We start from the raw sequence: 23,484 nt of genomic DNA on the forward strand, positions 1-23,484 counted from the left end.
ATACATATTTATATTCGGTATATATTTGAACATATATATATATATATATATATATATGCAGACACACACAGGCACACACTCATGCATATGCACACAAAGAGGTTCCAAGCTCAACCTAGCCCGTTACCCTTCTGTGTCTTCCCTCTACAAAAACCCAGAAATCGCTTGCGTGCATGAGCCGTCGGTAAGGCTTCACTCACTTCACCCCAAATCCCTTATCACCCCCCCACCCCCCCCCACCCCATCACCACCAACCCACTCACTCAATCTCCCCTCCCTCTCTCTCTCTCTTTCTCCCTCTTCTTCTCTCCCTCCCACCCTCGCTGCTTCTCTCCGTGCATTCCAGCGTGACAAACCACATGGGATTTCAGTCGCTCTTTAAAGCCTGACGCCTCTGGGAACCACTCTCTTCACTATGCGACATTTTAGTATTCTGGGGAAGATGTGACTGAGGATGCAACGCATGCCTGTTTTTTTTTCTCTTCTTTTTTGTTTAGGGCTTTTTTTTTCTTTTGTTTTTTTCTGGATAATTTGAATAAGAATGAGAAAAATGATTTAAAAATGTGCAGGTGATCATAATCGATGTTTAATTGTACATGTGAGAATAAAAATTTCCATTATTCATTGACATCAATTTTTTTCCACATTTTTGTTATCTTTTTTATTATTTTAACACATAAAAGCATCACAACAACAATATACAAATTCTTCGTAATTTTTAAAACCAAAACACATTTACACATGCAACAATAGGGTTTAAGACGATGAGTAACTTATTGAATAATTTAGTTTGGAATGTGTAACTTTGCTTCAGTTCAACAGACTAGAGCAGATCAGGTACAGACTTGTGGTGGAAACATATGCACACTCTAATTTGTGGGATAATTAACCCAATATCTTTGATGCACCTTTAGAGAATGCTGACAATTTAGATTTTGAAATGTTAACTAGAATTCCTTTACTGGTACTTCTAACTACCTTTTAGACAGCTTATTTTCAACCATTTGAATTTCAAAGAAACAAAAGAAAATTCTCAAAAATGCCAAGCAGCTATTACAAAAAGCTCATAGCACCATCTTTCCAAGTCACTATCTTTTTTGTGCTCTAACATGGGATCATTTTAGTTTACACAACAAAAGTGCAACTTGTCAACAAGACAATGTGCCCTGTTCTGCCTCATGCCGCACATAGCAAACACAACTCAGATGAAAAGAAAGATTAAAAACAACTAGCCTGACACCGCTGTTTTCTCATGTTGAGTCAATTAGGAAACAGCATTTTCATGTGAGAGGGTTCTGAGGCTCTGTGGTAGTTGGTGGCTCACATCCTTAAGGTGGGGCGAACCATCCGAAAAAGAGGTATCATTTAATGTGATCAAAAAGTAAACCTGAATGTGATGGCGAGGAATAATCACCTTTACGATTATTGCTCCAGATCTAAAGAGTGTGTTGTTAATTAATCCTGGTGGCCTCATTTTTTCCTTATTTCATTTGTTATGATTGTCTATTGAGTCCTTTATATAAGAATGGCTGTAACTTGCACAGCCACGACACTGAAACACATTCATAGACACCAAAAATATACATTATGATACTGTCAAAAGGTACAATAATTACACAGGAAAGGAAATTACAGAGTTAAACCAACACCATAATGTTTTCTTTTTTATCTTTTTTTCTGTTTAAGTCTTCCTTTTCTTCTCCACAGTCGGAGTGTTCCGTTTTGGGAGCCCACAAGTGCTTCTTGCAGTGAGTCATAGCCTGACGTCTGTCAGCGTGATGTCACCAGGGTTGGGCCTAAAAGAACCATCGGAACGCTTCTCCATTATTGACTGGTGTCCTCTGTGGGGGGGGGGGAGGGGGGCAGAGAGGGGAGAGGAAGGGAAGGATAAAATCCAATATTAGTGAAGGGCAGACTGACAGCTGTCACAAAAAAGACTCAAGGTAAACTGAAGAAAAAAGTTCAATACACAATCCAGTGAGAGAATCACCTCACTGTTAAAACATTAAAACACGGTGTTGTTAAGGATTACTTTCATTTTGTAGGTGTGTTTGGGGCATACCAATGAATCAAGAAAGCACTTAGCTGAGTGAAGTGCCGCAAACCCAAACCCCACCTTAGCCCATTCCAGAGCTGAATTTAATTTAATCGTGGAGCGGCCCAAGGTGAGAGACATTGACTCCCAAACAGACAAAAATAATAATTACAGGGATGGGGAAAAATCACCGTGAATTCCCAAGAAGCAACAATGAGGCGTTTAATTGCGGCAGCTCTGGCTGCAGTGAGGAGGAACGGCGCGTCATCTCAATTTGAGAATGCGCCAGAGCTGGAGAACAGAGTGACAGCCTCTCCTTTTGCAAAACTAATTTGGCAGTCAGAACATAAAGTACTCAAGTCTCCAGCAATCTCCATGACCAATTAGCACATTTTTGGATTATTTGTGCCATTGACACAAAATAGTGCATGCCATGGTGGTGAGGACAAAAAGTCACTTCACACTATAGCCTTTTGACAGTCAGTGTAAATGGTAAAACATATTATACTGAAAGAATCACAACAGAAAATGTGGGCAACAGTAAGAGCCAATTCCAGTGCAAATCAAGTGTACTGAAGTATACACTGCGTTCACACTGCGCTCACATGCAAAAAATGATTACACAATTTACTTTTCCATGAATAAAAAAAAAAAAAACCTGTACACTGTTCCGAGGAGAACCTTGTAAGTGACAACTCAACCGTCTGAATGACTAATGATATGTTTTACTGGTGAGCATCAATGTGGGGGAACAGGACACGGTAATGTAAATGATAAAAGTCTAGTTACATCATCATTAAACTTTCTGTTGATTCTATTAGCAGGCAAATAAGCCACTGCAATTCGATTGGTGCTCCTTGGCACATAGCGACTTAGAGTTTAGCATAAATATATTTATTGATGTTCTTTTACGTAAGCAATTATGGTTTAAATATGGTATACATAATGTATATCTAAATACATTGAGAGGATGTGAATTAATATCATCAAAACATACTAAACAAATAAACAAAAGAAAACATGGTGAAATGACAGAAGCTATTCCATGACTTTAAGCAATTTAATAGCTCATAGCTGCAGCGTGGACTTAAACCTTTGCCACTCATAGGGCATCATTTCATTTCATTAAGTTCATTATCACAACCATTTGTTTTTCCTCTTTAAATAATGCGATTTCCTACTCGTGGTGGAGTGCTTTGTTATACATGCTTTAAAAAACACATTATCAATGTAGAACATAACTTTGTTTAAAACCACCATTGTTGTTATTTCTCCGTCTATTACGTTCACTAGCCCTGCATTCCGCCTTGGAAGCTCCACAAATAAAGGGAGTTCTCAAGATTTTCTGCTTGTTGCTGTTAAAGGCAGCTTTTTGAGTTGATTGAATATACGAGATACTGACAAGTTATGTTTGGTGTATTTGGTAAGCTAATAGTTTACAGGATGTTGCGAGTAGTAGTTATATTATCATCGATCTAATGTAACAATGAGAGCACAGCCAAAGAGTGCATGGTGTACAAGGAAAACATTTTGAATTTGTGTTGTTTTTTAAAGGTAGACTTTTCCCATGTCACATCCCATGTCGGTCTGACTTTCAAAATGGACACAAGCTAGCTAGCTAGTGGACTAGCTTTTAATGCAAGATGAGGTTGAACAAGGTAAACTAACTTTATCTATATTCTTTGATGTCTACCTAAAATGTTGTTTCTCCCAAAATATCTTGAGACATGTAGTATGTCTCTTTCTGCAACTTCAGTTTATTTTGGGCACGGCAGCTACTGTAGCTAGGCAAGCCAAGTGGCTTTGTCACAACTGACCTAGCCTAGCCAGCCACTCATACAGCCAACATACAGATCTGGCCAACGTTAGCCACAAAGCAAAGTTCAGTTTTGTCTGGAAAAAACATAGATTGTTGATGTGCTGCAGATTATCTGTGTTTGGTCATTATCCACGTAATACTATTCAGCGTTGTATAGTAAAGGAAAACTGTAGTGATAATGGAGGCCAAACATTCATTTAAATTTTAAGACATAACTGACATGTTTGGCTAAGAAGGAAGGAGGCCTAATGGAGACCACAGAAAAGGAGCTGGTGACCTTTTGAAGCATAGTTTGGCAGGTTGGCTTAACTCAGAGACAATATTTTTTGCATGTGACAACTGCTGGTAACATTACCTGGCCATACAAAACCTACCTGTAAAACCCTACAAAAGGGAAAACCTAGTCTTGAAATGTTTGTGCTAGTGCTAGTTGTTCCGAGCTATGTTGAAATTGTTAAAACTCGTTGAAATGGAAGACTAGAGGAAACTAGAGGAAACTGTGAACTTATGCTATTGTATATTTATAAAGGCTAAATACGTTATTTGTCGACTAAAATAACAAATATGTCAATTCAAAATTAAAAAAATATTCAGCTTGCATAACTATTCAAGCCCTATACATTATTACTTGGTAGAGAACCCATTTGCTGCAATAGCAGCCTTTTAAAGTGAGTCAGTACCAGCTTTGCACGTTGTGCTGCAGTGTTTTTCAACCTTTCTTCTTGGTAGATCTATGTTCATGGGATGGCGGTCCTGGACTGCACCGCCACGGATTCTCAGTAGGATGTTGATCAAGGGCTTTGACCGGCTCATTCTAGAATGTTTCTGAGCCACTCTAGTGTGGCTTTATCTTGTGCCTTGGGTAATTGTCCTACTGGTAGGTAATCCCTCTCCCAAGCCTTAGTTTTACAACAGACATGCAACAGGCCTTCTTGTCATATAGTGTAGAATTTCATTTTCCCTTCAATTCTCAAACGTTTCCCAGTTCCTGCAGATGAGAACTATCACCACAGCATGATGTTGCAATCGCCATATTTCACGATTGGGATGACATTTTTCAGGTATTGGTAGAATTACATTTACACCACATGTAGTGCTTTGAGGATTGGCCTAAGAGCTCTATTTTGGTCTCATATGACCATAAAATACTTTCTCAATATCTTAAATAACCTCCATACATGTTTTAATGTGGATCTTCTAAAACAATGGATTCTTTTTGCTACCCTCCAGTAGAGTCCAGTTGTATGGATAGCTCTTAAGATGGTGGACTCCTACACCTGCGCCACAATTCCAGCCACAGAATTTAGTAGGTTTTTGGGGTGATGGCTGGACTGTGGTGGCCTCCCTCCCCAGTTAATATCTACCTAAGATGCTTTGCTTGGGGGACCACCTTTTCTACAAAGCATCTGGGTGGTGTGATACAATTTCCAGTTTCCTCTTATGGATCCAGTTGTGCTCAATTGGATCAAAACACTTACATATTTTGGAATCTTTTCCTCACTTAAGCATTTGAATCATCGTGTCTCTTTAGTCTTCATTTACTTTGTTCTTTCACACCATGGCTGATGACACTTAGACAGAGTGATTTTATATCCAGAAGGAGATCTTTACTTTACCCTCTCATAGGAAGTACCTAATTATGAACAGTTATTGTCAATAAGTGGCACCTCTGTATCATTTGTGAATAATTTGTCATCTGCCTTAATCTAGAACTCCAAACCACAGGGGTTTGACTATTTGTACAGGTAGTTCCTCTTTTCTAGGTTGTTGTTTTTCTAATTCTCATGTAAAGTAGTATTTATTGTTACACCATGCTTTTTTATTGCTCTTAGCTTGACTGTTCTCTCCCTTGTACGTCGCTTTGGACAAAAGCGTCTGCTAAATGACTAAATGTAAATGTAAATGTAGTTTTTTACAGGTATTTTTCAGTTTTTAATGTATCTATTTTAATGTTAGCAGACAAATAAGTTATAATGTCTTTGTAAATATACTACAGCAAAATGCTAAAAACCTAACATCAATATGCACAAAAAAGATATGTAATGGAATAAATGACAGAGAAAATGTGAACACAACAGCCACTCATATAATGGGTGCATAATCACTTCCCACTAGGCTACCCATGACATCTCAGTGTCAATTCAAATCTTTCTGAAACATCTTAACTTGCAAATACTGAGTTCTTCATAAGCACATATATATTGGTTCTTCAATATGTTATTCATTGACTACAAATGTGTTACACAATCCTTATGTAGGTAAAGTGGTTCCTTGAATGTCTGTTCATTTGTGATTACTGATTAAATAAAAAAATCCTAACATGACATTTTGCACCAAAAATGACAATTTGTAGCAAATATTTAAAAATGAGCGTATGTGTAAAATGCATATAACATGCTACTGGACATAGACAAAGAGAGTACAAACCAAAGTCAATGGAGTGTTTTTAAATGACAACCTTGTGGCTCTAAAACCATAGGAGTACAAGGCAGAGGCTAGGGATGTAAAAAAGAAAAAAGGAGAGAAAATGTTTATCCCGATCCATATATTCTCACATTGATCAGTCCCCAGTGGAAGTGTGGCTCGCCAGAGACAATAATGACCCTGATGTGTGCGGCCGGCATGTCTCTGTTTTGTTAAGTCCTGCAATATTGATTTGGTTGGGCTCTTGAGTGCTGCTCCGATTCACTCAGGGCCCTGCCTCGGCACACTGCAGTGACCAGGCACAAAGAAGGCTCAATTAGCACAGCTCCACGTCAGCTCTCTCTCTCTCTCGCCGCATGCGCCATCAAAATCACTCCATCAACCACCAGGGAGGAAGAGGAGGAGGGGGGGGGGGGGGGGGGGGGGGGCAGGGTGAGGGATTGTGTTACGCCAGGGATCCACAGAGCAACACTGAGGTTTCACCTCCAATCAAGAGCGGCTCTGGCTGCTCATCAGCCTCACGTTAGCACCAGCCCCAGCCACACACACAGCTTACCTAAGAGCCTAACAGGAACCCCACAAGGCAAGTGGAGGAATGGACAGACTACAACAGCCAGTTTATCAGTATTGGAACTTGTTTACAACAGAAGAAAAACAAAGGAAATAAAAATATGTGTAACCTGGACATCAATCAACATCTGACAGATTTTTTGTTTTTCTGTGGAAGACTTTAAGAGTGAAGCACAGGCTACACGTATCTGAGAGACGTTTGGAATTTGGGGGAATGAGAGCAGAATCACTTCACAGAGAGCCAGCAGTGGCAGCCGCTGACGCTGATTGGTGATGACAGGTGCCGTTAATGGCGGGCCTGGCGTGTCCTGCACTGATTGAGGCGAGGGGAGGTGAAGCAAGAGGAAGCATGAGGGGACGAAAAGGGATGGGGGGGGGTGTCTGAACTGGGGTGCTGACTCATAAACTGGCCCTAATTCAAGTGTCTGTTCTGAGGGAGTTCTGTGGTAGCACCTCTCCAGCACAATCCCCTGCAAATCACCACGCCAGTCGGTTCCCCTTTGGAGCCGCTCCCCCTCCCCCTCCCCCTCCCCCCAGGGCCAGCATCATATGGAGCCTGGGCCGGAGATAAACCACTCAAGACGATGAGGACGATAATGGGCAGTGCCGCAGCGCCTCAAATTCAATCAACGCCAGCACGTCAGTGCGGATGAGCGTTAAAGTGAAATATGCTTGCCGGCATGTGTTAAAGACGATAGGCAGGAGGGCTGGAGAAACAACATCACCACAACGGCAGCAGCAGCAGCAGCAGCAGCACTAACAGCCACCACAGGATGAAGGGAAGAGAAAAAGAAAAAGAGCAATTAAATAAAGATATAAAGGAAAACCTCCCAAAGCAGCCACAGGACTATTTCCAACAAAATCTACAGACTGCGAATAAATGACCCTTTTGAACTCGGGGTGATTGCAAATGTGCTTGCTCCCGTTCACTTGAGACATGTCTGGCACGGACCCTCACTGCTCTCCATCCTGCCATCTCTTTGCACATTCTCTCTCACTCTCTCTCGGGCACGCGTCTTCCCTTTCTCCATCTGCCCACCCACTCTCTCTCTCTCTCTCTCTCTCTCTCACACAAACACACACACAGCCCTACACACTTACACAGGTGTGCACTTTCATGAAAGTTTTAATCCAGTGCAATCAAGGCAGACAGTTTCAGAGCCATACATTTTTTTTCTCTCTTTTTCCCAAATACAGTATACTAGTGGAACAAAAACTAGCATGTGGTGCATCTCAAATCAGGATAAAGAGAGAGACGGAAAGAGAGAGCGAGGGAGAGGCGGGTGTGGCATTGAGAGACAGGGTCTCATTGTCACCGGGCAGACCTTCTTCTCCTCACCGGAGGAGGATGAATAGCAGTCTGGAGAGTGCACTGATGTGCTCCACAATGCTCATTATAACACACGGCCCATACGTTACACTGACATACCCATTATTTATTAATGTATGGGCTGGGAACCAGGCCACCTTCTTCAACTGCAGTCCTTTTGGAGGCAATTCTGACAGGCCTTTCTGAAATAAATAAATAAGTCTCCCTCAATTCTCTCTCTCTCTCTCTCTCTCTCCTTTCCCTTCCCTTCCCCCGCTCCTTCTGACACAGGGCTGGTCGCCTGGCTGCCGTAATTACAAACACATTTGACACAACGCCTTGACTGCAACCACGCCGAAATTCAAGAACATGTTAAGGTCAGTCAATTTAAGTCTTTTTTTTTTTTTTAATCTATTGTTTCCCACCATAAAATCCTTATCAGGTGCCTGCGCCTTGACAGAATCAAGCCCTCATGTTCCAAATTAGAGCATTTCAAAGCAAACCTGAAAATGACCTTGATGAGTTCTCCTATTTGAGTGAAGACAGACAAAGACCAGCTAGAATATTGAGCGAGCCAGCAAGACAGCGAGAATAGGAAGAACACATCAGAAATAGGCATGTTGGGATTGTGGGAGCCAGCCAAACATTCAGGGCCTCTCTCCAGCCTGTAAAAGGGGAAAAAAAAGTTTCATGGATGCAGTCAGCCCTAACTGATGTGTTATATATTGCCTGTCACTTTATTCTGCAGGAATATTGGGGCGTTGCCGAGCTCAAACCTGGAAGGTATAGCAATCCATCACAGGCTCTGCGCTGGGGGAGATCTCATCTCGGAGCTGCTAGCCAATATTCTAGCCACCCCAGCGATGTATAAAAAGGGCCAGCTCAAGGCCGTCACCATGGACAGACTACTCATCTCTTCCCCCCTCTGCACGCGTTTGCCTCAGCCTTGCGTCACGCCAGCCACCATCATGCAAACGGCCTCATCTCAGAGGCAGTGGGAGGAAAAAAAACAACAACAGGAAAGCAGCTCACGGGGAGTGATTGAAAGTGCTTATGAAGGCAATGGGGCTGCTTTGAGGAGATGGCTTTGGAGGCTGCATAAGCTATTTGTTGGGATGAAATTGTGTCCTCTGGTATCAGATGTTTGCTGTGTGGATTGCCAGGCTGCATCTGATACAGTGTTCTGGGTCACTGTTAAAACGATCAGCCCAAGCCACCTAAGTATTTAACAATAGCGCTTAGTATGGTAGTATTTTACCACAGGGTCCCACAATGTATGTTCATTTCTTTAATTTAATATACAGCGATTTTAAACTTGAGTGGTATGATGAGAGGTTCATTTTCCTCTAATAGAATGTTAGTGGTAGTGGTAAATATGGCTCTATTTTGGTGCCATTTTGTCAGTTCCAGCATCATATTATAAAACCCTTGTAACATCTAAAATTTCTCTCACTGCTAGTGACTATCAGGAGATAGTCTCTCATTTCCTCAGCATCCTGGGTGAGTCACAACACTGTATTGTGTTCCCTAACGATTATATCATCTCAAGGAACCTGAACACAGCTGTGTCTCCGCAGCCTCTTAACCTGTATCCTGCCGAGGTTAGACTTGTATAATGGCTATAAAAATACAGAAAAAATTACTTTTTAGCCGCATTTAGAGGTCTGAGATTAGTATGCAAAGAAGTCAAAATCAGTCAGACAAAATACATCAGAATAAAAAAAAAACTATGCAAATTTGGCCTGTAAATGTGAGTGGAGTGTTACTAATATAGTCAAACTTTAGAGATGATGCGCAGTGATTGCAGGTAGTCTGAGTGTGTCTTTTGTTCAGTGAGTTTGCAGTGCTGAGCTCATCTCACCAACGCTGTAGAGAAGCCCCTGAAGCATGATTAACAAGTGTTCGGGGAGAGCTTGCTGAATGTCCTTAATTTCAGCCACTCATTACTAGCTGATAAAGAGGATAACGAGAAAAACAAAAAAACTGGCCTGCAGGCACATTAATATCACAGAGCTGTCAGGTGATGGGAACAGGAAAGCAGCATCCCTGTCCCCTTGGATACTTCCTCTCTCTCTCTCTCTCTCTCTCTCTCTCTCTTTCTTCCTCTCTCTCTCTCTCTCTCTCTCTCTCACTCTCTTTTTCTTCCTCTCTCTCTCTCTCTCTCTCTTTCTTCCTCTCTCTCTCTCTCTCTCTCTCTCGCTTCCTTTCTCTTCCTCTCTCTCCTTCTCTTCCTCTCTCTCTTTCTCTTCCTCTCTCTCTTTCTCTCCTTTCCACTGGCACTCATGTGTGGATGCTCAGTAAACGGCATGCAAAACTCATCTCAGTGCTTTACAGTGTTCACTTTTGGAGACAGCAAAGTCCCATAAGGCCCACCCTCAGGCCAGCACACTGTATGCCTACGCACATTATGGCATCTGGTGAACTGATTCTTAGCCGGTGTGCCTGGTCACAAGGAAATCAAGCTAAGTGGATTGCGGATGTTCATGAGTAACAGAGAATTTGTGGGGTTTTTTTTCTCTCTCTTTTTGCTGACGCTGCAAAAGTACAGAAATGGTGGTGTGCTGTAGAGAGCCAATGTCTGCTGATGGAGGTAGGGCCACGAGAGAGAGATTAGACACGGGCAGCTAAGAAAAACTGAATCCATCTCCATCTCAGAAACATCCTAAAGCTTATTACTGTTTTGGAGACTCTGTGTGTGTGTGGATGAGAGAGAGACAGAGAGACATAGAGAGAGAGAGAGAGAGACAGAGAGAGATGAGTTTGTGTGTGTGTGTTTGTGTGTGTGTGTGTTTGTGTGTGTGTAGGGGGGAGGGGGGTGTTGGCGACAGCCCGAAGAGCAATTAGCATAGATGCAATACCGTTGCAGTCCTCTGACTTGATATTTGACCTTCTGCGAGAGAGTTGCCAAAAACCACTCTAGAGATCCCGAGCGCCATATGGCATGGTGCCACCAGAGGCCATGTGCTGTGTGTGTCCCTCTTGGGCTCCTGTATGCAAATTGGGGAATGTAATTACAGTTTAGTTTTCCTATAGGATCTCTACTTTACATGCCTCCTATAGGGGTGGATTTGCATAGAGACGGGGCTAGCAACGGGGACTGGTACTGTCAAAAACTCCTCATTGTATGCCATCATGAGGAGTAATTGTTATATCAGCAGATTAAAGTGTGTTTTTCTGCCCAAAATTAAATACTGTTTTTAAATGCAAACCTAGATACTCAAATTGGTCTAAACTGAATTTGGATATTATGTGATCCTCTGTAAGTCTACAGTCTCTCCCAAAAGCATATATATGACATTTATTTTCAAGCATGAAGTCCAATTTCCATTGAAGGCACCAACTAACGGATTGACCAAAACCCCTCTATTCTGCCTCACAGACATCATGTGACTGCATCATCAGCGAGCATGCCACTGCACCACATCCTGTGTGACACTGACAAACGTCTAAAAGCAGAATAATGACAAAACATATAGGAAGCATTTCAGTCAAAAAAACATCTGTTCTTCAGCCCCTAGTGTTGTTCTCCTGTCTGGGTTTGGCGGTGGGTGAGGGGGATCTCCGGCCCACACAGAGAGAGGCCAGGGCTCCTCCGGCGAGCAGCGCCCCCGACAGGCACGCCTGGCTGCAGGGTCAAGCCCATGAGCAGCGCCCTTACCACAGGCCAGCTCACCTGCGCCACCTTCCCCCCTCACATCCATTTCAATTAGCCTCCCCTGTGTGCTCCTCAGTGGCCTGTGCCGCGTCCCCTCCACATGCTGCAGCCTGACTAATGTGGACAGAGGAGGGGCTCACAGCGATGGGCACATATGAAAACAAACAAGGAGACGGCCAGGAAGAAGGAGGGCAGCTCTGGGAGGATGGAGATAGTACCCAAAAAAACAGGGGGAGGGGAGGCCGTTTTAATATATTCCAGGAAATGAGGAAGGAGGTGAGAGGGCTGGAGAGGGGCCAGGTTAGTGGAGAGGGGAGGAGGTGAGAGGGCTGGAGAGGGGCCAGGTTAGTGGAGAGGGGAGGAGGTGAGAGGACTAGACAGGGGCCAGGGTTAGTGGAGAGGGAAGGAGGGTCCAGCCCCTCTTGACCAAGTGGTGCAGGTAGCTGGCTCGTCCAGGGGTGCGGCGAGAAAATAGAAGTCTGCACCTCCGCGCCACCATGCAGCCCTTTTGAGCGACGCGGCGTCAGAGCGTCCAGGCGAGCGTGGCGGGGAGCCATGTGGGTGTAGCGAAGCGAGCATCAGCATATTGCCAGCTCTCTGAAATGTTAAATCAAAATGCAAAGTAGGAGAGGGCCCCTCCACTCTCAGCAGACTCGCCAGCATATGTGTGGGAGCTCAGAATGGCACTCGGGGCCTAAATTAGGAACACTGATATATTGAGGCATTTTGACACCTTGTGAAACCTTATGGTACGGCATGTGTCTCTGTAATGATGTATATTTATTTACATTTATCCAAAACTATGGATTATCCAGTAGGTTATTTGACCATCACTAATTGAATGAAAACGATTCACTGAGCTATAAATATTGCGAAATATTCTGTGCCTGTATTTATTGAGTGAGAAGTATACATCTTTTCTGTGATAAATCCACATTTGTGATTCCTTTTGTCTATTCTTTTTTACTTTATGATGTTAATATTGTTATTTGAGAAATGCTTCACAACAAACAGAAGGCTGAGGCACAAGACCATGAGTTGCATGGAGAGGTACATGTCTAAACACCTTTCATAGGACCCTACCTCTTTACTCATTTTGGATAGTCATTCCAGCTCCCCACTGATAGGATGGTGGAGAGGGTTATAATTTATCAAAACACAACTGGACACCCACTGATAGATGCACATCCGTTAGTCTTCACAGTGCAGAGTGCTAAAAGGTTGTTTGTTTGGACAAAGAACTCTAGATGAAAGGAAGATGCAGAGTGCCTTGCCTCTGCTGGGGTCATGGTGAAATCTCTCCCTGAGTCCGCAGGAGAACTTGCGTCACTCCTCTGACACTTTGTAACCCCTGGGTCTGGCGGGGAAAAACACTGAAATGCCTCTGCGTGTGCTGGCGAGTATCAGATGTTGAGCATAAAATATTCATATTTGAAAGCAGACCCACGGAAGGAGAGGTGGCACGTGTGGAAGGGGCAGCTGGGAAATGAGACACTTAGAGCTTCTGGACTTCCTCTAGAAATTGGTGTAAAAATGTGCAGCACTGTTTCTGCACTTTGCTCACGGGCTTTACTGATTTTCTGTTTTCAACGTTAGTGATAGTATTTATTGGAACATATTTTATTTCAACACGTTTAAGAAACATATTCATTATGTATATCCAGTGTCCGCGGACACTGTTTATGTGTTTTCCCCCACTAAAACCAGGCAATAAATCTATCCGTCTAGAGTGCTACAGCCACGTTTCACCGCACACACATTTTTTTTTTCAAACTCCGTTTTTTTTTTTCCCCGAACAGGTTTCCTGTAATGACGAGATACCTTTTAACTTCTCAGCCAGAGCCGCCATCAATTATTTACAGTCATCTGTTTAAAATTTAAAGTGCCACACATTAACGTCCTCCGCACCTGCACTTTCACGCTGTCCACCTCTCTGTTCAGCTCCCATCCCATCCCCCTCCCCCCACTGCCCTATGATGCGGCCAATGACAATGAGTCCCCTTTCGCCGCTGAACCGAGGATGTTAAATCACACAGGGGCAGGGGAGGCGACAGGCCACGCGCTGTAAGGGCACAGGCCGGACGCCTCCCATTACGCCTTGGCCTTAATTGGTGGCAGTGGCAAAAACTATAAATTCTTTAACAGCGCCATGGCAGCCTTCACGAGACGCCCTAAGGCCCTGGGAGCCCAACTGCCGCCGCAAATGGAAGCTGACAGAAAATCCACAGTGCATGATGCAGTGAGAATGAAAGAATTAAAAAAAAGAAAGGAAGGAAGAGAAACAGAAAACCCCCATGCTCTCTAAGCAGCCCAGCGCACCACGCCTGTAGATGTGTATAATTAAGTGGTCTGTGTTGCTGCTCGGGTGGCAAAATCCCATTGTCTTGACAGGAGCTTACGGTTGCCCTTTCGGTTTGAGACGCATTGCACGTTTCAGGGCCCTGATTTTTTTTTTTGTCTAGCCTTTCCCATCTCCTCTCTCTCTCTCTAGACCTCCGTCAAATTAATCTGCAGTTTTAAAGCTTGAATAAATCCAGTAAGTTAGAGATCTACAGATCTAAAGGCTGCATGTCCCTTAGGCCTCTCGTCCGCCCCCCTCCCCCCTCTTTTTTCCCCCCCTTCACAGCCCCACTCCTCAGCCTACGGAGATTGGCTGGGAGCACTTGCCGTTATCTCCAGGGAAGCAAAGGTTGGGGGAGGGAGGGGTAGGGAAGGCCACAGATTCATCCTTATCTATTCTGAGCACACCTAAAACAAATTAGACCTGGCCAGCGTGGTCTATTTGGCTCCTGAGCTCTCATTAAGAGACGCCTCCTGCCATCTACTCAAGGTCCTGCCACCCTACTATTTTTGAGGAGGGGGGGAATGTGGGGTTCTTTCATTTTTAAATGAAATTAAAAACGGCAGCCAGCCCGGCCATTCTCCTTATTATGAGTACAATTTCAGCACAGCACAAAGAAGACTCTTTCTCTCATTCTTTGTTCCTTCTTGTTTTTTTCCCACATATTTATGAAAGTTGATGCATTTTATGGTCCTTGTTAATTGTCAAAAATTTGAAGGGCCTCTATTCAATTTTACACAGCCTTAATAGTTTTCTCTCTATTTCCCTCTTGCCACACCACAACACTGTCAATCATATCACACCCTCCTGGTTGCTACTTGTCAAGGCCATGCTATCATGTCCTTTGAGACCATTGGGCTGCCGGTAATGCAGAAGTTTTTCCAATACGCTCACCTCTGTGGAAACCTGGAACATAAATCTGTAATATGTATCTTATTGTCTTTCAAACATGTGACAGGGGATGCTTGTGTAGATGTCCATCTGTCAGCACTTGACAACACAAACCCTGGGTTGAATAGCAATGTCTAGTGTGCTGCCGAACTCAGCTATTTCCAAATTCTTAAAGAATTCTACGGTTGGTATGAGGAGAAAGCGTCTGTCAAGAAATTAGATGGAACCACTGATAGTGGCATTGAAAGCAGACATACTTGATTGCAGACCTTCAGAGTCTGCGCTTAGACTAGAGAGTAGATTTTGTGTCAATATCAAGATGTAGACAGATATGGACAGTTGAGATAGAGAGGGCGGAAAAAAAAACGATTTCACTTTTAAAGCAAAAGGTCATCAGGACCAAATCAGGACATCCCAAGTGGAACAGCATGCATATTTCATAGCCACCGCTACCTCTCTTCTACTTTATCATATTTCATAGCCACTGCTACCCCTCTCTTCTACTTTAGCATATTTCATAGCCACTGCTACCCCTCTCTTCTACTTTAGCATATTTCATAGCCACTGCTACCCCTCTCTTCTACTTTAGCATATTTCATAGCCACTGCTACCCCTCTCTTCTACTTTATCATATTTCATAGCCACTGCTACCCCTCTCTTCTACTTTAGCATATTTCATAGCCACTGCTACCCCTCTCTTCTACTTTATCATATTTCATAGCCACTGCTACCCCTCTCTTCTACTTTAGCATATTTCATAGCCACCGCTACCTCTCTTCTACTTTAGCATATTTCATAGCCACTGCTACCCCTCTCTTCTACTTTAGCATATTTCATAGCCACTGCTACCCCTCTCTTCTACTTTATGCATATTGTTCAATGCCTTCACCCTCCCATCCTCTACCAGCTGTTTCCTATCACGGTGAGTGACATTAGGATGCTTACTAGCACTGTCAACCCTCTCCACAGCTGAGATATGTCAGCTACAAACATTCACTTGAACAGGTTTAAATATATTTTACTACCTGCTGTTATGCTAACTTAATGCTATAGGTCTGTATATGATTTATGTATAGATTTTGGTCTTTGGTAAATTGCATGACAGATCTTATTTTATAGATTTGATATATTTTTATAGCACTATATTGAGCAACTGCCAATGAGCCAATCAGTTATCTAAGCATTACATTAACTGTGTATTTATGCAGTAACATCCTGCATTTTTGTTTCTACATGCACCTCAAAAGCAAGATTTTATCATTCTGGCCTTATACCATGTTTCGGTTTTCATTGATACAGCATATCGTGTGTGTGTGTATCAAGAGGTTCAACTGATATGAAAAGGGAAAGTAAACCACATAGCCTCTGGTTATGTGTGCACTTTTTGCATTCAAATAAATCTGGGGAAAAAATGAACTGAATTGGGCTGAAGTTATTTTCAGAGCTTTTCTGTTGAACAACGTGAAGCACACGGCCCTTTCCCATACTCTAATGAATTAAGAGAAAAAATGACAAGCACACATTAACACCTACATCCCCCCTAACACACACGCGAATGCATCCCCCGCAACACAAACACACACACACGCGCAAAACACACACACACACACACACACACACACACAGTTAGCCCAGGTCCAAGGAGCAAAACAGAGACCTGTGTGCTTACCACTCGGCCCAAGGCAGGCAGAGGTAACTGCTCTGGAAATGTTAGGTTAGATGAGATGCCTCCGCTCGACTAATCCATTCAGGGGCCTGCGAGCCTGCCGCACAACTGCACAGCAGTGACACGGGGCAATCCCCCAAGGTCTTGCATTAGCGCTCTAAATTAAAGGGGGTATTAGATTAAATTGGCTCTCCGATTTCAGGGGTGTGAGTAAAATTCTGATTTGCATTTTCCACTGCTGCTTAAGATATAATTAGTTCAGGGTGATTCCCAAGTGGAAAACACTGACAGCCAAATCTTACTGGCTGCTGGTAGCTTAACAGCTCCTGCAAGGCAAAAGGTACAATCTGCTAATGTTTACATGTTGGTGTGTGTGCATGTGTGTGGGTGTCTGTTCAGGAGAGAGGTGGGTCTCTCTGTTTTCACAGTGTGCCTGTGCCTTGGCCCACATGTGTATAGGTGTGTGTGTGCTTCTGCATTTGTGTGAGAAGAAACAGCACGTATGTGAGACTGGCTGTGTGGGCTGGGAATTGTAATAAGCCCCTTGGCAAACTCAGCTCTGCCTGGTTACCTTAACCCCTAGCAGAATACCCTTACATCATGGCACCATGGTCAGTCCTGCTTGGTGCACAGAGCACATATGGTGTCTCACAGGGCGGAGAATCTTGCGCCGGATATGAAAATAGTAAGGTGTTTGCCAAATGTGAGCATGCAGATAACTTCACACTTCCACACTGCGTGGTGCCCCAGCACATTTCCTCTGCAGTTCATTCCATAATTACAGAAGAGACAAAAATAATAATTATCAGGCAGTAAAACCTATGATAGAAATTATAGCATCCAGGCAACTAGTCATTTCTTAAAAAGCAAGTTTGGATGTGTTTCTGGTACGTTTCCACACTGTCTTTGCACTTGGTTTAGTATTTCCCCTCTGTATCTTCACTTCCCTCAAAGTCAATTCAGATGTCTTGGAAAATGGATGTTTTCCAAGACAAAGCCAACCATACATTAGTCATGCACCAGGCTCTTCCTGGACACCTGTTTGAGACACCTGTTAGTGCATGATGTATGAAGCAAACATCAAGTGAGCTTCCTATTAGCCCTCCTGGCGAGCACTCCACTAGGCACCACCTGTAACCTTTACATGTAAAAACATGCAGATGTGTTTTAGCAGGCACACCGAGCTACAGCTATTCACTCAGGTCCAACTGTCTTTTTTCACAATTTATACGGACTATCCAGTATATGTACCAATAACCTACCAAACACAAAATCAAAATCATGAGTGCCTTAAACACAAGCCAAGCAGTGATGTTAATGACCAGTGTTGTGGGGTTATGTCTCTGCTCTGTGTCTGCTCTATGGAGGGAGCACTGAAATGCCATGCACATTCTAATGTGAAGGAGACCAGTAATTATTTTGCACTTCAATACCAGTTTTTCTCTGTACCAACAGGAAGGAAGAGGAAGAATGGTATTCAATTAAAAGAAATGGATGGAAAAATCACTCAAGGCTTCAGGCCATAACATTCACAACAAACCACATCTGCAATTGGTGTACAACTTTGCTATTAATAAATTAATGGTCTTGAAAATTGGAATTGCTATTGATATATGCAACCCTAATAAATTGCACGTTATTCTGCATCAGTAATTTAGGAAGTGAATGTTTGTTCAAACTACTCTAAACCAAATTAAACCAAAAAGCTGAACCCTATAAAAGGGGTGATATTCATAATCAACAAAGAGGTTCCATCACGTTGACCTCTACAGCAGCAGTGACAAAAAGATGTCAGCCAGTGAGACCCTTGGTTGCTTGCATCGTACAGAGACACTTGCACCCAGAAGTTGGTCTTGTGTCTCGTGAGTGACTACGAAAATGTGATTAAATGGCTTATTCATTATCAGTCTGTATTTTTCCCTCCACCACCCAGTGCCATATGGGGGTAGCCTAGATCAGTACAAGCCACATTGAGCAGAATGATGCCTTTCTGTGGTCCTGTAAATAACTCTTGCTTTGGGCTCCTTCCACTAGATCATCTCTTTAACAGTATTTTCAACAAAAAAAACTATAAAAAAAAATTCACAGGCATATTATCTACCTTCTGTGTATTAACACCAAAACAGGCATACAGCAAATGCTGGACTCAGCAAAGAACTCAAATGTTTAATTTAGTATTTTACTATCTGTGCCTTCATGACTCAGGACATGATTTCTGTTGACTGTTATTTCTCTGAGGGTATGGACAAATTCTAGGCTTGTTTCCATACAGTATAGCTGAAATCTAGGCTGTCCACCAAGAGGTGTTGGGGGAACTGGCAGCAGCAATCTTAGCCACCGCTCTGAGCGTCTCGTGGTGGTCGGGGCTTGTGGGATATTGATTCGCCCCCGTCCAGAGACGGTTTCCATAATTGGTTAAAATGACCAAGTGCAGAGAGGGATGGCTCTCTGCTGAAAACCATTTCCCAGCTCAGCTTGGAATAGAGCCAAGCCTAGGGTTGTTCGGATGCGTTCCAGCCCCAGCCTGACTGGCAGCAATTAGGGGTGTCTGAGCCAAGCTCAGCTTGCGCTCCGCACAAACACCCCTAATTACTGACAATTAGGCTAGGCGGGTAGGCAGATTTGAGAAGCCGGGGGGATGTTCAGGCATGGGTGGGCATGGAAACCATTTTCAAGGGCTTAGAACGTGACTGGAAGAAAAGGTTAATGCTTTAGAGTGCGGGGGGATAATAACAAAAGAAAAAAAGGGGGAAGTGCAGCCCCTGTCTCACCTCCAGCGACGAGCCAGGCTTCTTCTTCAGCTCCTCGCATTTCCTAAATTTGCAGATCTGGTGGCCCGTTTTGCGGTTCCGACAACTGCTGCACACCCCGCAGTTGATTAGCCTCCTGCAGGGCGCACAGACCCCACACCTTTTCCTTTTCTTCTTGGCTGGGTTTCCACTGGATGCCGAGGAATTATTCTGTGGGCAGTCTGCCAGATTGGCAATTTGAAACGCACTGTCTGTAACGGCTGCTGAGGCTGCGGGGGAGTGAAGGGCTGTCATGACGATGACCCCGGGAGGTAATGAGATGCCCCCTAAAGCCGGAATAGCGGAAAAAGTTCCAACGCGATCCTGGAGATTCATTATCTCTGCTTCAGCAGCGCCGCATTTCAGCTTGTTCATGCATTCTCCTGCTAAAGGTCTGCAGTGTTCGGGGGATAAGGTAGAGAGGAAATTATTATTTGCCATTTGCAGTGTCTCTGGCCCCACGCCAGGCTTCCCCGGCCTCTGGGAGTCATTTCTGTGCATGCTGGTCCTATTAGGGTTTATTGCCGCTGATTTCCTTCCCCAGAGCATGGTGTTATCACAGTTCCAAGGGGACACGCCGATTCTGGCACTGGGAAAAATTGGCGTCGTGATGCGGGCGATTTTTGCCGTCTGTGGAAATGCCCCGTTGGTTTTGTAAAAGTTTGCAAAAGACCTGTACCTTTCCATTTCTGCATTGTAATCCAACAGCTGGCTTAATCCACCATCCTGAAGATTATCCTTTTGCAGGAGAGACACGTCAGCATTCTGTCCATTCTCAATGCAAAGTGGATTGTTTATATTAGACATGGCTGACGGTAGTTTTCAAGGGGGTCTGAAAGTAAAGTCTGGGGTTGAGTTGGCCTTGGTCTAGCTGAAGCTGGTTACCAACAATACGTTACCATCCTGGGTTATCCTCTCCGGCACTAAAACAAGAAAACAACAATTACAGGTGCAACCAACAAACATCCCTCTTCTTCCCATTCCCCCCCTTTTCTCCAAGTTATGGGAGAGATAGAAGCACTGTATGTGAAGAATCAGCTGGCATTTCATTTATTTTCCTGACTGCTTTTTTTAATTAAATGTATCTCACAGTCTAGAGGCGGACGCTTATCTGGTGACAATAGTGTGATAGCTGTGACACATGAACGTGACGTTGTAATAGGAAACAAAAATTAGTACGCTTGAACAGACACTTGAAGTGCCAAGCCATGCATTCAAGAATGTGGAATGACAGTGTTCCAAACTGAATCAGCATTACTTGATTAAGCTGCAATCCAGGATTGTACAGTACAGTAAATACAGTAATACCTGCACATTTGCCATGCATGGGTAGCTTAACCACCTAGCAATTGTGAACAGAAAGAGCAAACTTGTCCAAATGAATCCAAATAAATGAGACAAACAGCATCCAGCTCTGAAAACTTACAGCAGCCACACCAAAACAAAGACATGCAATGTGACTCTGATACAGTAAACAGCACCTTAATATTCACAAACAGCACTGCTATTCCAAAACCTACAGGCAGTTTTCTTTGTATGTGCATACACCTCATTCAGGCTTTTTAGAGACCACCTGGTATTCATTCATTGCCATCTCTATTACATTTCCTCAATGACAGGGAGATAGCCACTGGTGAATTTCAACCTCTCCAAGCCCCAGACCCAACTGTAGTGTCAGTTGCCTTAGGGGGACTCCATTTCCCCTTCTCCAGTCTGTCTGGATTTGGTTTCCACAGATAAAAGCCCATTAGATGCATCTCCCCCTGCTTGCATTACCTTTTTCTGGGGCTCTTATTCTTTTTAATTGCCAAAACCGATCCATTTTCAGAACACTACAGCATTTCAAATCACTTTATGCAGGAGCCCAACAGCTGGCTCCGAAATGAATTATAAATATGCGTACAAGAACCAGTGAGACCAGGCTACTGGGTGGCCTCAGGAAGCCTTGTGAATAATTCAACACATGCAAAATATTAATATTACTTTTAAAGAAAATATATCCCACATAAATTGGTCTCCACAAAATACCTACACAACATATGACTGTGAAATACTGATACTATTCTTACCTATCAGCCATCAATAACAATAATAGTCCAGAACTGAAAAGAAAATGCCCATACAAACTAAATATAGCTTTAAAAATAGAATCAAAGAAATAGAGCTTATTTTAGTAGGCTAATCCAAGCCATATTATGTCTATATTTCCATACAAAGAAGCATGCGTTAGGCATCTACTGAAAATATACAATACTAGTAAACAAAACCTACGTGGGCTTAATGATCGGCCCTCCTCCGGGTCATTATTACTTAATCAATTCACCCCATGAGCAAAATACGCAGCCACGGGCAATCAAGTCACGGCTATCGATTTTCTTGCTGTAAACAAAGTTTAGAGGAACAGAAATGTTCGATACTTAGGGGAGACAGAGGGAGGGCGAAAAGTACTGCGCGTCCCGATGACGAGCCCTTATGCTGCACCACCGTGCCATTAATTACGCCGCGTCTGGTCTGTCGGAGACATTCAGATCAAAGGTCATGCACAGAAAATCCGAGGAGGGGTCTGAACGGTGCGAATAAACCGATAAAATTAATCCGCCTGCGCCCAGATCACTTTGACGCCAGCATAACCCACGTAAAAGAAAAAAAAGGGAAAGGTGAAGCGGGTAGTCAGAAAGCATGCAAATCTGACGCTAGACGGGAAAATGGAAGAGCATCACCTACCAGATTCCTGGTGAGAACAGAATCCAGACGCTAGCAGTCTGACGATATAAAGCAGCACATTACTGCTCAGCGTAATGAAGAAAAATAAGACACAAGATACAGGACCACACTCTCTCTCACACACTCTCATACACAACGCTCAAAACAAAAGAACCATTTTAACGACTTCTGTGTCGGAAAACAAAAGTACAAAAAGAAAAAAATCGCGATAGTTTAAAAACAGCTTTCTTGAGCACCACAGCACCGTGGGGGAAAATATCGAGGGGTTAGGTGTTTCCTCTTGGTCCGGGGTGTATTGTGTGGCTGCCTAGTGTTTGCTCGGTCCGTGTCTCCTGTCGCTGTGTGTGGCTGATTGGTGCTGAGGTGAGGAAGCTGGGATGTGGACACCTACTGATCATTGGCTGGAAATTACTATAGAAACATGAGGAGCACTCGGGAGGGGGATGGCTCAGGGCTTTCTGCTGGGAAATAGCTATGGGAAGCTGCGTCTTAACCTTTTCCACCGTGCTTTACTCTTGGTATTATCTTTTTGTTCGTCCACATGACAGACCGTTTCGAAAGACTCGTCATATTTAAGGATGCGTCTACTAATAGGGATTTCGCGGTTGGTGAGGGGGGGGGGGGAACTTGTCAAATTAATTAGAATAGAGGCGTTGAGTGATTAAGATAAAATGCTCCAACAGGGGATTTTTTTTCGCGGCAGAACGACAGCCATAATTACAGGGACCTGCGCGCACGACCGCGGGGATTCATCATTATTATAAATCCTCCCCGATAGCCACAAACGTCAGCACACTGGAGGCGAGATCACACTAGCTTGCCTTGTATTTATCATGTCAACGCGTGGCACACAAATAGATTCATGCGCTGAATTTTGTCCATGAAGTTTTGTAATGTGTAGGAGTCTTTTGCACACACAGGGAATTGATTCACTTGGCTATAGCATTGGTTTTCATTCTCCTGTTCTAAGTTTTGTTTGAGGTCAATGATAAAACTATAAAACAATGATAAAAAAGCATGTATGGACGTGCTGTAAAGTCCAAATGTTGATTCCATTGATCTGTCTAGAATCAATGATGCGCAGCACAGTGCATTCTCTCAACAATATTTGGCATTCTAAATGTGGGTACCAGCTGTAGCACTGTAGTCTCTTACATCAGAGTTATGACTAAGTCTAGTAAAGTAATTAACATTGCCATACTAGTGAAACACAGCCCGTTGTACACTGGTTTGGAGTGGCTACTATATTTTATAAATTAGT

General features: G+C 43.4%; 1 protein-coding gene across 3 annotated transcripts; it reads right to left on the minus strand.

The window, feature by feature from the left end:
- Positions 1-1,656: 1,656 nt before the first annotated feature.
- Positions 1,657-23,178, minus strand: cxxc4 (CXXC finger 4). 3 transcript variants are annotated; one of them, XM_031560214.2, is made up of 4 exons: positions 22,224-23,178; positions 19,482-20,422; positions 11,016-11,144; positions 1,657-1,841 (listed from the first exon to the last, which is right to left on the minus strand). In XM_031560214.2, the coding sequence occupies exons 2-4, from the start codon at positions 20,304-20,306 to the stop codon at positions 1,797-1,799; spliced, it is 999 nt and encodes a 332-aa protein (XP_031416074.1). In that variant the 5' UTR covers positions 20,307-20,422; positions 22,224-23,178; the 3' UTR covers positions 1,657-1,796. The 3 variants fall into 3 exon arrangements, with proteins under 3 accessions (XP_031416074.1, XP_031416075.1, XP_031416076.1); XM_031560215.2 differs by lacking the exon at positions 22,224-23,178 and adding an exon at positions 21,771-22,215; XM_031560216.2 differs by lacking the exon at positions 11,016-11,144 and having other exon boundaries at positions 22,224-23,171.
- Between the last annotated feature and the right edge of the window lie 306 nt (positions 23,179-23,484).

The sequence above is a fragment of the Clupea harengus genome, chromosome 22 (genome assembly GCF_900700415.2).
Source record: "Clupea harengus chromosome 22, Ch_v2.0.2, whole genome shotgun sequence".
NCBI classification, from domain to species: Eukaryota; Metazoa; Chordata; class Actinopteri; order Clupeiformes; family Clupeidae; genus Clupea; species Clupea harengus.